The 16,886-nt window shown below is 37.2% G+C and overlaps 2 protein-coding genes across 4 annotated transcripts; both read left to right on the top strand.

Moving 5' to 3' along the window:
• Positions 1-3,536: 3,536 nt before the first annotated feature.
• On the top strand, positions 3,537-8,793 carry LOC108926785 (protein disulfide-isomerase). Its single transcript, XM_018739726.2, has 11 exons — positions 3,537-3,761; positions 5,023-5,229; positions 5,321-5,454; positions 6,350-6,487; positions 6,850-6,957; positions 7,063-7,188; positions 7,492-7,689; positions 7,781-7,901; positions 8,058-8,239; positions 8,434-8,523; positions 8,725-8,793. The coding sequence occupies exons 1-11, from the start codon at positions 3,560-3,562 to the stop codon at positions 8,791-8,793; spliced, it is 1,575 nt and encodes a 524-aa protein (XP_018595242.2). The 5' UTR covers positions 3,537-3,559.
• A 2,627-nt stretch (positions 8,794-11,420) lies between these two features.
• LOC108926694 (lipopolysaccharide-induced tumor necrosis factor-alpha factor homolog) lies at positions 11,421-15,320 on the top strand. 3 transcript variants are annotated; one of them, XM_018739585.2, is made up of 5 exons: positions 11,421-11,490; positions 13,951-14,094; positions 14,342-14,434; positions 14,679-14,835; positions 14,923-15,320. In XM_018739585.2, exons 2-5 carry the CDS (start codon positions 14,034-14,036, stop codon positions 15,011-15,013), a joined length of 402 nt encoding a protein of 133 aa, XP_018595101.1. In that variant the 5' UTR covers positions 11,421-11,490; positions 13,951-14,033; the 3' UTR covers positions 15,014-15,320. The 3 variants fall into 3 exon arrangements, with proteins under 3 accessions (XP_018595101.1, XP_018595085.1, XP_018595093.1); XM_018739569.2 differs by having other exon boundaries at positions 14,918-15,320; XM_018739577.2 differs by lacking the exon at positions 11,421-11,490 and adding an exon at positions 13,381-13,466 and having other exon boundaries at positions 14,918-15,320.
• Positions 15,321-16,886: the final 1,566 nt, after the last annotated feature.

Raw genomic sequence — 16,886 nt, 5'->3', positions numbered from 1 at the left:
ACCCCAAGCGGGACTTGAACCCCAGACCCACCGGACAGCAGGACTGAGGTCCAACCCACTGCGCCACCGCACCCCTGTTAAATTACATTATAACAAATCCAAAATGTATCAATATGTGATAAAAGTTATGTTAAGGCATCTATTAATCCCCCATATTGAAAATGAACAAGCATTAAAGTAGCATTCAAAGTAACATTAGTGCATAAATACAGAGTAGTTAAATACAGTAAAAAAGATTATTCCTAAAATATAACTTTTTATTTCTAGAGTGTTATACTTTGCTGCCTGAATATTTTTTATGTCCTATATTTAAAAAAGACTAAAAACCTGCATGTAGAATTTAGTTTTGACAAAACTATGAGGAAGAATTTGTGCAAGTGGGAGTGTCTTCAGCTAGAGAAATATCTGTAGCCAGGCCAGCTCTAGACAGGGCATTGCTCAGTGTCAGTGATAAAATTTCCAAACGCTTACTTTCGCTCTTGTAATACATTTAGAGTTTTATGGCCTTCTCGCTGTACTTGTGTCATTTTATTACTTTTTCTTACTATTTATTAGTAATGTACATATGTCATTTAAAATCATAGAATTTAAAGTCACGTTCATTAGTCTTATTTTGAAATAATAGAATCCTGATAACCAGTCTTAAAATCAAACTCCACCTGGATTACTGAATTCCAGTTTGGACGTATAAAGCCTTAGACTATATATGGTGCATACTCAATTGTCATTATGCACAATTCCACACTGTGATTGCACCGTATTTGCTTTAAATAAACTTCAATTTGCACATCGTCTATGTCTGTATTGATAGACTCTCACAGTCTCTGCAAATATCCTTCATGACAGTAATAAGAAAAGATATTAGATATAAAAGATTTCAGAAGATTTTTCTAAAGTTTGTTGTTTTTTGATAGATGCGTCACTTTTTATGGAAAAGGAGAAGAAAGTAAAAATAGAAAATTGAAGTGAAAGTTCAATATTGTACAAATTTGGCACTAAAATAAGCATTACATCTAATATAAGAATTAAGAACACAGGGATATGTAACACCACCTTCATATGTGTGAGAATATAAGGCACTGCAATTGGATAACTTTGCTAATTAAACTGGAAAAAGAAAAAGTCTCAATTGGTTAAATCATGGATTAATAAGGTTTTGAACTCTCAAACTGCAAACGGCTAGAAACTATAGTACAAAGGAACTTTACATCCAGGTATTGTGATTAGTAAATGTTTTTTAGTGCAACTTTTAAAATATTTTCCACCTTGTCTTCCCTCAACTCCTAGCCGCAACCAAAGACTCAACTATGGCTGCAGTGCAGAACTTGGAAAATATGAAAGGAAATTCTGTTGACCCACCACCTCCAGGAGAACCTATGATAAAACCTTCTTCTCCACAGCCTCATTTTCAACCACAACCCGACCCCCAAATACCATGCCAACCTCATCCACAACCCCCACCACAATACCATCCTCATCCACAACCCCTGCCACAATACCATCCTCATCCACAACCCCTGCCACAATACCATCCTCATCTACAACCCCAACCACAATACCAACCTCATCTACAACCTGAACCTCATCCACAACCTCCACCTCAACTTCAATACCAACTTCAGGCACCAGTGCAAGCACAACCCCAGCCCCAACTTCAGATTCAGGCACAACCTCAAGCTGTGCCACAATTCCAAAGTAAGTTTAGAGCTTCTAACATTAAAAGAAAAAAAATACATATGCATATGTTTTGAGCAAAACCGTGTTTCTGTTTTTTAATTTGCATATGATTTTTTTTCTCTTGATATTGTTCAAAGCCATACTTGTATACTGATTCCTTCACAGCTCAAGTTGTCAATAGTAACTTGGGAGAGTATGCCTGTCAAACAACCTGTTCCAATTGCCATCAGAGGATTACAACTTGTGTAACATATAAGCCTGGAGCTTTTTCTTTGGCGATGAGCCTTGTGTTTGTCGTGTTTGGGTAGGTTATTGTTTTCATGTATCTCTTATCTTTGTTCATATCAGCTGGTTTTCACAGTAGGTACGTATTTTTCTTAGATGCATTGTAATATCACTTAATGCATTCTGTATATCTGTTTTCTTTTCCAGGCTGATTTGTGGATGCTGCCTTATTCCATTTTTTGTGGATAGCTTCCAAGATGTCTATCACAGCTGTCCATTGTGCAATGCTCAACTCCATGTTCACAAAAGGATGTAAACCAAAGATATAACAGCAGAGCTAAATGTAACTAAGAAAAGTACTTACTGTGTTGTAGAAAATTTATGTTATCTAGATAGACTGCGGGGGCGGGAGCAGTGAAGTGGGTTTGACCGGGTCCTGCTCTCTGGTGGGTCTGGGGTTCGAGTCCTGCTTGGGGTGCCTTGAGGCGGACTGGCGTCCCATCCAGAGTGTATCCTCCTGTGCCCTGTGTTGCTGGGTTAGGCTCTGGTTTGCCACGACCCCTGCTTGGGGCCAGCAGTTTCAGACAATGTGTGTGTGTGTGTGTGTGTGTGTGTGTGTGTGTGTGTAGATAGACTGTGTCATTGCAATTTTTTCTTGCAATTTGTGTAAAATTGTCATTAAGATTCTCTGTGTCAATGGAAAGTTTATTGGGGTTTATCAAAAATGTATCCATCTAATATGCCTTTTGAGTTCCGTCACTCATTTAAATACAATTTAAAATTTTTGGCTACACCACAGACTAAGGAACAATAAAAATAAAAACATTCATGCATTTAATACATACACCTCTGTGACTTTGTAACTTTTAGATTTCAGATATACAAACATGAAGTCGCAGCTGAAACCAGGACATGCCCTGTTTAGCCACGTCATCCTTCTAAACTTCTCCGGCACAATAATTGCTGAGCTGCAACAAAATGTTTATCTTTTTATTGAAAAAAAAAAAAAAAAAAAAAAAAAACTGAGGTTTTGATTACAAAAGACAAACATACTGCTTTCAGCACCAGAAAGCTCATAGGCAGTTGTTTGTATTTCATGTTTAAATTCAGTGTTGGCTGAATATTGGCTGATACGGAAAATGATTCACTAAAAATTCCAGTGTTTGATTGACATGCACCCTAATCTGATTTGCTGAAGTGTTTTATTGACTTTACACCCCTCCCCTGATGCATACATGTCACCTGTCTATCTGCAGCATTTCCACATTCTTCGAGAGCTATAGAAAGATAGTGAAATCAAGTTTTACTGCCCTCATGGCGCCAGTCTTAGCATAACAATATTTCCACTTCCATTTCCATTCCATCTTCTGAAATGAACAACGCTCCAGTGTCTGTTGATCCAATTCAAACACGATTCAATAAGCACCGGAGTACAATGCACCTTGCAGTCACTGGCGGGGTCACCTTGCCAGGTGTGAATGAAGGGAAATCGGCTCTGATAAAGTCCATTACCAAAGTACATACTGCTATCAGTTACAGCCTCAGCATTCACCACGTGGTGGCCCGCGCGATCACCGAAGCACACCTTATTTTATGTCATTGCATTGTCCACCACCCAACACTTGGAAGTGTACGTTCCCGCTGAAACTGATCTGCCATGAAGACAACGTGGATTCTACTGCTTGTTGCCGCTTGTATCTACTACGCTTTTGCGGAGGATCAGGCTAAAAATGGGACAGATGTGAAACCAAAGAAAGCCTCCAGAATCCTGATACAGGAGGAGAAAGGAGTTCTCATTCTGAAGAAGTCCAACTTTGACCAGGCGCTCAAACAATACAAGAAAGTACTGGTAAATTTCCGTAAGTACAGAAAATACCATAAAAATGATCATGTTTTAATTGGCTTTCAGTGTACTTTTTATGATAGACACATTGCCAGGGACTCTTTAATCCTTTTTAGATTTAGCAACACAGTTCATTATAAAGAGCGATGAAATGAGTCTTCATAAAACATATACCTGGTTAATGTATACATATCTATATATATATATACATTATATATATGGGTTCGTGGCGAGCCGAAGCCTATCCGGGAAACACAGAGCACAAGGCCGAAGTGGGAGGGGACACACCCAGGACGGGACACCAGTTGATCGCAAACCACCCCAAGCAGGACTCGAACCCCTGGACCTGCCAAATAGAGGGCACCAGCCAAACCTGCTATGCTTCAGCACTCACCTCATATATATACGTATATATATACTATATATATACAATATAATACAATTTTTATATATATATATATATACATTTTGACACAATTATATATGTATAATATGTAAGTATGTAGTAATTATTACTTATATAATGGAAAAATTATTACGTTATTATAATTATTGTACTCAAGTAAAAAGTAGGACTATAGAATGGAAAATGTCATTAATGTGTCAATGTGTGTGTACTCCACTACTGATAACGGAAAACACTTCTAACACTTCCAAGATAAACCAGCCATTGGAGATATGTATAGCACTCAGAAAGAACACATAAAAGACATAGGGTTGGCTTGTTAAACTGCAGGAAATTGAATCTTACACTTTGAAGATTGAATGTAAACAGCATTAATCAGTAATTCCGTAAAGAGGAAACAGAATCAGCACAAATCATAAACAGCAGTAACATTAATAAGACGCCATTCTGTGTAATGGTTAAGGGCCTCGAAGTTTACTGTCTCAGGTGAGGTTCTGTTGCTGGACATTTCAGAATGGCCAAAAGCTGAACTGTTCTGGTTCGAAAAAATGGAGTTTTGCAAGCTGATAGATGAACCCCTAAACTGAATGTTTTCTCAACACTAGTACTGTATATAGTGACAGATGTCCAAATTCTGAGTGCAGCAGTTTCTTTTATTTTAAATGTGAGGTTGATCTTATTAAATCTGAGCATGTCTCAGGTGTGTGGTGTTTCTGGAGTTCTATGTTGCCTTGGAAAGGTGTCAGCTAAAGACAAATTAAAAAAAATCTTCCTACACCTGATCACAAGGGATCCATTATTGTTGCACAAAATAAAATTCATGGTGTTCTTTTTCGTGATCTTTATGGCGATCTCTATGTAAAATCCCCAGATGTGCCTCTTTCTGGAGAATCTCACAGTCTTTCATTGGAATTCGTCAAAGCTGCGGCACAACTTAAGGCAGAGTCCTCCAAAATACGACTGGGAGTGGTTGATGTATCGAAGGAAAAAGACCTAATCAAAGATCTCAATATGACTGGAACTCCATCCCTGAGATTTTATATGGCAGGAGACAAATGGAATCCAATTATCTGCCCTGGTATGTGTCTGGAAAATGCAAAGCACCATGTAATTTTGGTTACTCTGTTGTCAAATGAATATTAAGGCCGGAATAATTGTCACCTCTTCAGATCTGAGAACTGCAGATCACATTATCACCTGGCTAAAAAGGAAGACTGGCCGCAGTGCTGAACCGATCAAAGATGTCAGCCAGGCAGAAACTTTTCTCATGGCTGAGGACCTGGTGGTCTTGGGCTTTTTTAAGGTAGGTTTCTGGAGAAAAATACAACTACATGGAAGCTATAAAGGCCGCATTACATTTACATTTACGCTTACTCATTTAGCTGACGCTTTTGTCCAAAGCGACGTACATCTCAGCAAAAGTAGAATTTATGCATTACATTGAGAGAAGGAGGCATAGCTGCAGACATGAAAGTCTCAAGCAAACCTAGTTTGTTGTTCCCTACCACTTGCTACACTGAGGTTCATCGTTCAAGTAGGTGCATAAGACACAGGATAGACAAATCCCGAAAGATAACACCAACTAATGTTAATGAAAAACACACAGTGTGAAAAGAAAACCTGTCACTGAGAGAACTGTAAATATCAGCAAGGAGAAAAAGATGATTGTACATGTTTTCATGTTTTTGCCCATCAGAGGGCTTCCAGTGCATCTCTAGAAATAAGCTTACTATTTGGAAATTTCTTAAACTAGTCTGGAATGTTCTCATCTCATGGGAAACTGCTGCTGGACATATATTAATGATGAAAGAAGAAACGAAGAAGCACGGTACAGCTTGAGGTAGTGTTGGCATCGCAATGATTCTGGGATGTAGGTTTGGATCTAGGTTTGAGTCTTTGCAGAGTTTACATTTTCTCCCCATGTTCATATGTGTTTTTCTCATATTTCCAACCCTACACTTATTTTGAGGTAGAACTCAATGTGTCAACATAAACTTTATCCTTGAATTTAAGATTTAAAAAAAGAAAAATTATTATTTTGGAAAATGAAAGAGAGTATTTAGTGGCATAATCAAGGATGACACTCATTTTGTGAAACACAGTGAAAGATTTTTTATTAACTATTAAAATTTCAGCTGCAGACTTTGCTGCTGGTTCTTCATCATGCAGTTGGACTAACAACTGACTCTTTTGGGCAGGAACTTGACAATGAGAAAGCAGAGGTATTTTATGCAGCTGCTACTGACATCCCCAATTTGCCGTTTGGAGTGACAAAAAGCAGACATGTGTTTAATAAGTACGAAATTACAACAGAAACTGTGGTATTATTTAAAAAGGTAAGTTCATATATTTCCTTTAAAGCAGGATGTGGTCAAAGATACACTTAACTGTGTCTCAGTAATTTTTTTTTTTTGGTCTATCCCCAAGAATTGCTTGGAGATGCAATTTAGTCAAAGCTGTTAATTAAAAAAGTCATCTTGTTTAAGTTTACCTGTTACAGGTACAACAATAGCATGGCATAGGAAAGAAGTAGCTGTAAACAAGAGTGACACATTTTTTGGTTACAAATATTTCCAAGTCAGTAGAAAAATCACATTTTACTGTGTTGCACTTGTTTAGGTGGGACTTACACATGCAGTATTCCATTGCAAAAACATATAGCTGCATCAGATTTACTTTTTATTACCTTTGGTTTCAGACCAAAAAATCCGAAGAGTATGAAATCTCCACTGAAACCAAAAAGGAAGATCTGATGCAATTTATCAAAGTTAATGAGATGGATCTTGTTATGGAATATAATGGGACGGTACGTATCCCTTGTACTCTAGAACAGGTCAATGCAATCTCGGGGTCGTTTTCAGTATGTAAAAATTATGCTTTTTTTTCTCCTGTACGATGGTGATGATACAAGACATCTGCAAGAATATTAAATTCTATGGTCCCAAGTCATGCTATACTGTTCGCAAACAAGAGTGAAGAAAATTTTGACAAAATCTATGGAGAATTTGAAATGGCTGCAGCTGAATTCAGGGGCAAGGTATTTGATCTGAATGCTACATTTTAAATAATAAAGGCTAATTTTGCATCATTTCAAGGTCTGTGTTAGTCTGGAAAGGCACAAATTAAATTCATTTTGAGTCATTGTGTAGACAGTTTTCTAATTTTATTATTTATAGACTGTGTTTGTGGTGGGGGAGGGGAGGATCTCAGAAAGATGCTTTTTAGCTCTTTTGCAGATGTGAACCACTATAAAAAGTAACTCTGTGAAGCTTCTTACTCTTCAGTATACACAAATGTTCTTATACAGTGCATTGTGAATTTTTATTTCACATTCCACCAGGTATTATTTGTGTTAATTAATACGGATGAGCACAGAAATGGACGGATGCTGGAGTATTTCCGAGTGCGTTACTCGGAAACCCCCTTGGTTAGAATAGTGAACCTCACTGACAACGTTCAGTACCAAATGCAATCAGAGGAGGTCACAGTGGACAAGGTTAAAGACCACTGCTTGACATACTTGGATGGAAAAGCAAAGGTATAGTATGGTACTATAAAGTAGGGATTTTGTAGTTTGGTTTGTTCCAGGGATTATGCTGTGATTTTTTTTTTTTCTTTATTTTCTTCAGCCCAAACTGAAGAGTGAGCCAATTCCTAAAAACTGGGACAAATTGCCTGTTAAGGAACTTGTTGGCATGAACTTTGAAAAAGTTGCCTTCAACGACAACAAGAACGTTTTTGTCATGTTTTGTATGTATTAAAAATATTACTATTTATTAATATTTTGTCTCCTTTAAGGCATGTTGGTTTTTGATCAGTCATATTGTAAATGCTAAATTAAAGTGATTAATTGGATAACATGCCATTGCATTAATTTAGTACATTGTACATATTTTTCATGTAAAGATGCCCCATGGTGCAAAGAATGCCAAGCCTTTTTTTCTCTATGGGAGAAACTTGGGAAGGTGTATGAGAAGCATGAGAGTGTGGTCATTGCCAGGATAGACAGCACTGCCAACGACATCAACGTTCTCCTTCAGGAGCGCAACCCCTCCTTCAAATTCTTCCCTGCAGTGTTCTCTGAGAAGGTTAGTTGGGCCCAAGCAGGACATAAAAAAATGGAAGAGTTTCTAATTCTAAAATGTCATTAAGGTTTTGTAGATATTCTGTAACCGTACCACCATTAATGGTATACCTCTCCATGTAAACAACAGTTATAAATATGACAGTTATCTTCACAGGACTAATATATGGTAAATTTTTCTGTATATGATGTTTGCAGGTGGTTTCTTACGATGGAGAGAGAACCCTAGAAGCATTTACTGAATTTGTAGAAGAACAAATACAGTTAGCCAAAGACTTAAAGGCAAAGGTAGGTTAATTTACTTATTTTTTGAATACTTATGTTTAATTCATGAATATGTAAAAGCTCGAAAGTAGATGTGGGAGGTTCTCCAAACCCTTAGGCATGTGTACATACAGAGAGCTAGTGATGTAACTTGCATATCAATATGTAATTTTATGTGATGCTATATATACTAATGGATGATTTTTTTAAAAAAAATTCTTACAGGAAGAAATTGAGAGAGCAAAATATATCGAGCAGCAAAAATTAAATGAAAAGAAAAAGGACGAACTTTAATTGACTTGTTTCCATATGAAGTTTTTTTTGTTTTTTTTTTTTTTTTGTTTTTTGACACCAATAAAACTGGAATGCAAAAAAAAATGTCTGGATTTTTAAATATGTAGTGCTCCAGGTATCACCACATACTCTACTACACATCCCACTGAGGAGATGTGTATCTGTAATAGATTGTGCCCTCTTGTTGCAACACCACCACCGGGTTTTTGACGTAATCTCCTTCTCTTGACGCTGCTCCACCTTCTTCAGCTTGTACTGTGATATATTCATAATACTCATCTCTTTTAGTAGTTATAACTCTTAATAGTGAAGTAATTACAATTTTGACTGTAGCCTGGAAATATCATAATAGACACTAGAACTAAACACTAAGTATAACTGGCTGTATTAAAGATGTTACCAATTTACATAATATTCTTTCATAAATAGGAAGTCCAGCAATAACTTAATTAAAAGACAACACTTGCTTTAACTTTAATGGTAACATTTTGATGGGATATACAAGAGGCATTACTACTACATCACTGAAAAATATTCATAAATGCTGACACCAAACTAATACTTTCTAAAAAGCTGTACTGTCTTTAATATTTAACTGTTCTGTCCCTGCTGCACTCTATTGTCAGTCATTTAATTTTCCATATTTGTATAGCCAAAAGTGACATACTAAAGCTCCGATGGCATGTCAGAAAAGCATTCAAAACTATTTTTAAAAATGTAATGCTTTTGTCACTCTTATATGTATCATTCAACTAAGATGTTAGGGATGATCAGTTTTTGTGACCTAACATTTCCTATGCTGCATTACATTTTTTAATGAATGTGAGAAATAATTTTAGCTTCCTTATTAATTGTAAAAGTGAAATTGTGGTCACATCTTTCCATCTCAGATTCTGTCTATTGATCAAGATGAAAATTTTCTTGAGTTCAAGACCTGAGTAATATGGAAAAGTATTGCCAATTTTTAATATAAATGCTTTATAGTTCACAGAAACGTAAGGGAAGTGAAAACAATGAAACAGCAGAATGCACTCATCCTAAAGCTTCTTTTGAACAAGTGGCTATAAAGTTTATTTTTACTTTAAAATAAACACATATGTTAAAATGTCACTAAGAGGACACTGGTTTCCCGTTTTATAGAGTATGTAGAAGCATGATCAAGTAGGCTTTTAGAAAGCAAAGTTTACATACCTTTCTGCAAATTCTCACAACATTGAAAGTCTTTTTTTAAATTAACTGAATGCTAGGAAAATGTCTGTGTATGGTAGTATCTAATTAAAGAAACAATTTCAATTAGGCAGTAGATATATTTTTGGTTTCATGCTGAAAAAACAACATAATATTTCATGTTACTGATATTTATTGAATGAGGGGGTGTGGTGGCGCAGTGGGTTTAGCCGGGGCCTGCTCTCTGGTGGGTCTGGGGTTCGAGTCCTCCTTGGGGGTGCCTTGCGACGGACTGGTGTCCCGTCCTGGGTGTGTCCTCTCCCCCTCCCCCTCTGGACTTGCGCCCTTTGTTGCTGGGTTAGACTCAGGCTTGCCGCAACCCCATTTGGGACAAGCGGTTTCAGATAGTGTGTGTGAGATATTTATTGAGTCTTATCCAAAAGCATTTTCCACACAAAGAACTGTCATGAAAAAGTTTTACTGCAGAGACCTTGCTGGCATTGAAAGAAGGTACATTCCATCCAGCCCTTTTCATTGTCTGAGAAATAAGCAATGGTGTAAGAACAGTCTGATATTAATCACACCTGCATTCCTACTTCATGAAACATATGCAATACACTGTATCATTACCTACAGTTCTTTAGGAGGCTTTAATTACTTTTAAGGAAACTTCAGTTGTCAAAAAAGCTGCAGTTTCAGCGCTAATGAAACACAATGGGAACAGGTAGTGAATTTAAAATACCATTGTTTACATCAGGAATTTGGGATTAATAAAACATCTACTAGTTAAATATCAGTATGCAACTTCTGCGTATGCATGTTGTTCAGGATCATCTGTAGATAACATTTGCCTGACAACCTTTTGTTCATCTGTGCTCCATTAGATACTGTCATGTTCTTTCCCCACTCTGACAAAATGCATAACGTCACAGCTCTGCATTTCACACTAGATGATTGTTTTTTTTTTAACGTTTTGAGAAAAAACAATTACTTATTCAAGGGCAACTGGTTCTTTAATATGGCTTCAGCAAAAAGATAGAACGCTTAATTATGTTGTCTGATAATCCGACAAGAATGATTTGATGCACATTGATTTGGCTGAAGAAGGGGGCATGGTGGTGCAGTGGCACAATGGGTTGGACCAGGTCCTGCTCTCTAGTAGGTCTGGGGTTTGAGTCCTGCTTGGGGTACCTTGTGATGGACTGGCATCCTGTCCTGGGTGTGTCCCCTCCAGCCTTGCACCCTGTGTTGCTGGGTTAGGCTCCAGCTCCCTGTGACCCTGAATGGGACAAGTGGTTCAGACAATGTGTGTGTGTGTGTGTGTGTGTGTGTGTGTGTGTGTGTGTGTGTGTGTGTGTGTGTGTGTGTGTGTGTGTGTGTGTGTGTGTGTGTGTGTGTGTGTGTGTCCTTTAGATGAAAGGGAATGTGTGTGTTAAAAATAGAAGATAAGAGGGGAGGGATTTGAAGAATGGATAGAAAGTCCACTTTTCCCTGTGCTGATGTCAGGCCATGTGTCTTTGAGCAACACTGGTAAGAACTATTCTTTCATCTCATTAGGATTCTGTACAAAACAATCAACAGAGAAGTTTCTTATAAATATTAACATCCTTTATTGCTATTACTATATTTTCTGTAAACATTTTCATATTCATTTACCTTCCAAATAATAACACAAAATGCAAATACACATGTTCACAATTCATTTTATACTTTACGTAGTTCTCTTCATGTTTGTGTCATGTTTTCTGAGTCATAGTACTGGACTGTTTTTTTTCCCTTTTGAAAACTGAGTGAATTGTTCCGTTGATAATTCAGCTATAGTTTTATCAGATAGTGGGATTTAAATCTACAGTAATTTACAGCTTCTTATTTTCTCTTGACTTGTTTGCATTTGAATACGTTCTTCTAGGCTGGATTTTTCAAAATGGTATTTAATAAACTTTTAGTTTTTGTACTGGATTATATCTTGAATTCTGCGATATTAAAAAAAAAAAAAAGTTTCCATCTTTGAAAAATATGTACCTGGCTTGAATCAGGCAACCATTTTGTTAAAGAAAACATACATTTATGTTGCCTTAAGCTCACTCGCTGTGCCCGCGTTATTTCAATCACAAAAAAAAACAGGCATAACGTTTTTCACCTCGTGTGTACAACAGAACTGTTGTTTCTTTCAGTCGCGACTCTCCAAACACACGGTACCGGCAGCTGCAATAATCATGGGAGACCCGCACTTTACTGTGAAACACAAGCGCATTTTATGATTTAACACGAGTTGTGATGTATGTATTGTATATAAAACGCGAATTTACGTATTTGGATAGGTAGCAATTCTGTATAATACCATTTTACTAGGTCTGTTACATGATATGGGTGGGTATGTTTTGGTTGCTTTTTTCCTTTAAGCTTGTAGTTTCTCTAATGGCCAAGAAGTATCTCCGAAACTTGAGCCATTCACAAGTATTAACAAGCCCTCGCGCACAGCGCGCGGAGACCATTACTCTCCCCGGAACCGGAGGGGGTGCGGGTGGTGCTGCAGCCACACGCCCCTTCCGGTGGTAACTTCCGTGAATATGACTTGACAACTTCCGTCATTTGTACTGTGCGTCGACGTCGGAAGTCATGGGAGTCCAGAGTTTTGTGTTATTATTATTATTATTATTATTATTAACAACAATTCAAAACACTGACAATGCAAGAACATTTATCCAGAACAATGAAACCTAGCCTTGGGGGGAACAGAATTAAAAGAAATAAAAATAAATACACAAGAAATTACAAAACAATCCAGTAACCAGAAACATGACATCAACACCTTAAAAATATTACAATAGCGTACAGTCTTAATGGCCTTATTATTACACTCCTTAGTCTTTATATACTGCTTAAATTCTTTTAGAAAAAACTGAAAATATAGGTTTTTTTTATCAGCAAATTTGGATAATCGGTGTATATATTTGGCTAAAATTATTAATAAATTAATGATATATGCCTGTTTCTCTGTACTTCTATAAAAATATAAGATCAAAACAGTACATATTCATAGTGCAAAGCAAAATCCATACACAGTTTATCAAAAATATAGTTAGAGACATCTCTCTATGGCTTTTTGCTCTAACAACAGTGCCAGTTTGTAGTCATGATTGTATCTTTAATTTATAATATTCAGGAGTACCATAAGTCACATATCTTTGTGATGGTAACATCACAAAACACAGTATAGAAATACTCTCAAACAGGGTTTATACAGACTGGAGATTAAGTGTCTCTAGCCTCTCCCAGTGGCCCTTGTCAAAGTTAGTTAGAGAGAGCTGTGGAGGTAAGAAGCACCTGTGACTAATTTATTAGCCTTTTTCAGGCTGTAGGTCATCAGTGGTTGGGTATAATTTAATGAAGTCTTACATATCAGCCTCATGTGCTGGTAGAAAGGTAGTGCAACTGAGTACAGCTGGTGTGAGTCAATGAAAGGATTTAATGAATATGACTTCAATACCTAAAAGAAGATGTATGTAAGTCTCTTTTTGAGTGTTGAAATCACTGCTGTTCTTTTAAATAAATAAGAATGGTTTTGTAAGTCATACATATGGTATTGTTTGAACTTGTATGCTGTTTGAGTAAATGCAAGTAAAGTACTGTAACCCTGAAGTTTATGGGTAAGAAAGACCTAATTGGTAAAAAGCACAGGTATATGTGCTGTAAGTGCTACACTTTCAACAACTGTGTGGTGTAGAGCAGAGTGAGTTGGTTGGTTTATGAAATATGATATGCTGGGGTCCCCCTTCTCTAAATTTGGGGTATACAAACTTGTGATCTTGAGGTTAATTTCAGACTAAAGTAATCTATGTATAAAGTTGTATTTGTGCTTTGACATGGTACTGTGGTATATATTTTGTCATTTGCTTCAAGTTGAAATGGGTTTTTCTTGTTCATTTATTTGCTTTTCTCTATGCTTTTTTTTGTCGTCAAACTCTATTTCATGGTTCTGCTTATAAGTTTAGTTAAGCTAGTTCTGGAAAAATCTCACTGAGGAAGAGTGGGGAAAATAGAGTGCTTGATTAAGTGCTTGTCTTCAGAAAATGACTAAAGCTCAGAAAACTGAAGAAATTGATACCTCCTCTTCACCCTATACTATACCAGGTAAGATCATATCTTACACATTGCCTGATTTTGCTGAAACATGTAATACTGTTGAACAGTATTACTTTTGTATAACTAGAAAATGTTCTTTGCTTATTCCAGCTCTATAACATGGCTTTCAGTATTTGTGTAGCTATAATTTTATTAACACATTTGAATGGTTGGGTGGGGGGGTTGAGAACTGAAGAATTTGATGGTTTGTTGCATGTTATCTGATGACCTCCAAAATGATGTGGCTTCTTTACAGTGGATGAGGAGGTGAAGGTTTACCATTTGCACCCACCTTTCAGTTCATCTCGAATCTCCAGAGATGACTCTTACCAAACAGTATCTTTAGGTGGTGAGCATCCAGTTTAAAATGTAATAAAACTGATGGGGGTAGCAGGACTGCCTTATATTAGCAGTGGCTATAACTTGCTCAAATAACTTTTAAAGATTTGAATTAATGTGAAACCTGTCCTAGAAATTTAGTTGTGTAAACATCTGTAAAATAACATGTACTGGTGTATGAGAAATGTTTATTTTTCTATGCATCATGGAAATATTGTGGAATTTTTGCAACTCAGACTTTCATATTTATTTAGATGCAACAAACAAGAAGTTTGTCAGTTATGAGACCAATTTGGGGCGCTCTCAAGGAATGGCAACTTGCCCTTCTTGCAAGCAACAAGTCTTGACCAATGTCACCTACAAAATCGGTGTCTTTGCATGGCTGATGTGCCTTGTTTTCATTTTATGCGGGTAAGAATGCCCCCCCTCAAGTAGAACTTAATTTTAATTCGACAGGGTAATATTTTTCTAACTTGGTGTTTTTCCTCCCAAGGCTAGTGGTTGGCTGTTGCTTGATTCCCTTCTTTGTCAAGCACTTCAAAGATGTCTATCACTCCTGCCCAAGATGCTATCAGATTCTCCATGTTGAAAAGAAATCCTGTTTCTAATCCAGATTGACTGTATGATAATCAGAACTTCTGAAATGTCTTGCCTCTAACCTGCTGCTGAAGTAATTTTATCTGTTGCTTATTGACTTAAAATTTAGTACAAACCCATTTCTGATGCTAATCAGTCTTTCCCTAAAAGAAAGGCTGTTTCCCATAAACTGAAATTAGAAGAGGTATTTGTGTTGTATGAATTTATAAAACTGCCACAATGTTTTTAGATGTATACACATTATTAAAGATTTAACTTTGTGATTTGCTTGGAATTAAACTACATTGAGTACTTATCAAGCTCCAGTCACACTCTTGCTTGGTGTAGTATAGTATATCTCAGTGTCAATAACTGAACTGGTAATTAAATGTATTTTGGGGGGGGGGGGAGTTTTAATGCTATAGTTGTACAAACTGTCTGTCTCATATTTAAAGGTTGGCATCTTCCCAGTGCTCTTAAACTACACAAACTTAACTCTACTAGCTGGCCTACATTTAAACTAGTTATTATGGACTTTCCTGACTTAAGAATGTGTCAGGACAGTTTATTGACAAACATTAAGTCAACTGAAAATCTGCTGAAGGGTATCAGTTGCTCACCTTAAACTGCTTGCTAGCACTGAGCAACAATGCTATGGTAGAAAGTAAATCCTAAACTTTCAACCATAAGTTAAGTACAACTGAATTTTTATAAAGGTCATGGGGTTTGCAACACTAAAGAACCAGAGAATAAACTTATGTCCTTGAAACCTATGTCATCTGTTTTTGTTTCTACTTAAGGTTAACAATGTGCAAAAATCAATGCCTTTATGTAAGCGGGAAGCTTGTTTTTACGGGTTTATGTTAAACCCTAGACAGTGAGGTGCAGAAGCTCTACAGGCCATTAAGTAGGATTTCTAGGTGGTAACAAAAAGAACTAAGCATAATCTAGCGTTCATCCCACTCTAATGGGAAATGGGGGCAGATGGTAGCAGAGGGGTTAGAGTTGTTGTCTTTCGAGCCAAAGGTTGCAGGTTTGAATCCTACTTCTAACTACACTACCTTTGAACAAGGTACTTTCTCTAAATTGTTCCAAGAAAATTGCCCAGCTGTATGAATAGGTAAATAATTTAGTTGCCTTGTTGAAAGTGTCAGCTAAATGAATGTAGTTAAATGTAACCTCAGATAACACATACTTTATCATTATTTACGCCACCAGAAGTAAGTCACCGTAGAGAATGTGTGTGGAAAAAGTCAGCATTTTCTATGTCTTTATTGATCTCCCACATCAGCTATAAATAATTCTAGCCAACTTGTCCTCACTGAACTCATACAGGCACTCTGAGACCACTTTTCCCAAGCAGGGTCCCAGTGAAGTGGAGCCCAGCAACACAGGGTGGGGGAGAGAGAGGGGATGCACCCAGGACAGGACATCCGTCCATCGCAGGGCACCCCAAGCAGGATTTGAACCCCAACCACTGATCTGCTGTAGCCTACTTGTCTTTGGGGCAATCATTCATACAGAGCTTCCACCACTATATCTCAGGTGCGGACTTGAACAACGCAACTTGCGCGACCTCTAGTGGCCCAGCAGAATACTGTCGCACCAATGTTGTTCATCACACGAGTAGCTACATAATAAAACTCAGAATAGACGAATCCTGATCAACTTCCTACATTTTTTTTGAAATGCACAGACATTTACGTACAAATACAGGAGTAGCGTCTGTATAAAAAAATGTGAAAAGTAAGAAAAAGTGCTGTGATCTATATAATAGATTATTTTTCACTCCAGGGTGATTCAAGCGTCTCTCTCTGTCACTACTTTTGTCCTCTCACTACGTTGTTGTAGGTGTACTGCAGCGGGCCCTTGTGTCTTTTTCCATC

This window comes from Scleropages formosus, chromosome 20, assembly GCF_900964775.1.
Source record: "Scleropages formosus chromosome 20, fSclFor1.1, whole genome shotgun sequence".
Lineage (NCBI taxonomy): Eukaryota > Metazoa > Chordata > Actinopteri > Osteoglossiformes > Osteoglossidae > Scleropages > Scleropages formosus.
The sequence above is the reverse complement of the archived record's forward strand: the minus strand, read 5'-3'. Positions and strand labels throughout refer to the sequence as shown.

Bases quoted from the DNA above. Each gene is read 5' to 3' on its own strand.
- LOC108926694 (XM_018739569.2), top strand. From the start codon at position 14,034: ATGACTAAAGCTCAGAAAACTGAAGAAATTGATACCTCCTCTTCACCC. The intron at 14,435-14,678 runs GTGAGCATCCAG...ATATTTATTTAG, and splicing joins CCAAACAGTATCTTTAGGTG to ATGCAACAAACAAGAAGTTT. The intron at 14,836-14,917 runs GTAAGAATGCCC...TTTCCTCCCAAG, and splicing joins CTTGTTTTCATTTTATGCGG to GCTAGTGGTTGGCTGTTGCT.
- LOC108926785 (XM_018739726.2), top strand. From the start codon at position 3,560: ATGAAGACAACGTGGATTCTACTGCTTGTTGCCGCTTGTATCTACTAC. The intron at 5,230-5,320 runs GTATGTGTCTGG...TCACCTCTTCAG, and splicing joins GAATCCAATTATCTGCCCTG to ATCTGAGAACTGCAGATCAC. The intron at 7,902-8,057 runs GTATGTATTAAA...TTTCATGTAAAG, and splicing joins GAACGTTTTTGTCATGTTTT to ATGCCCCATGGTGCAAAGAA.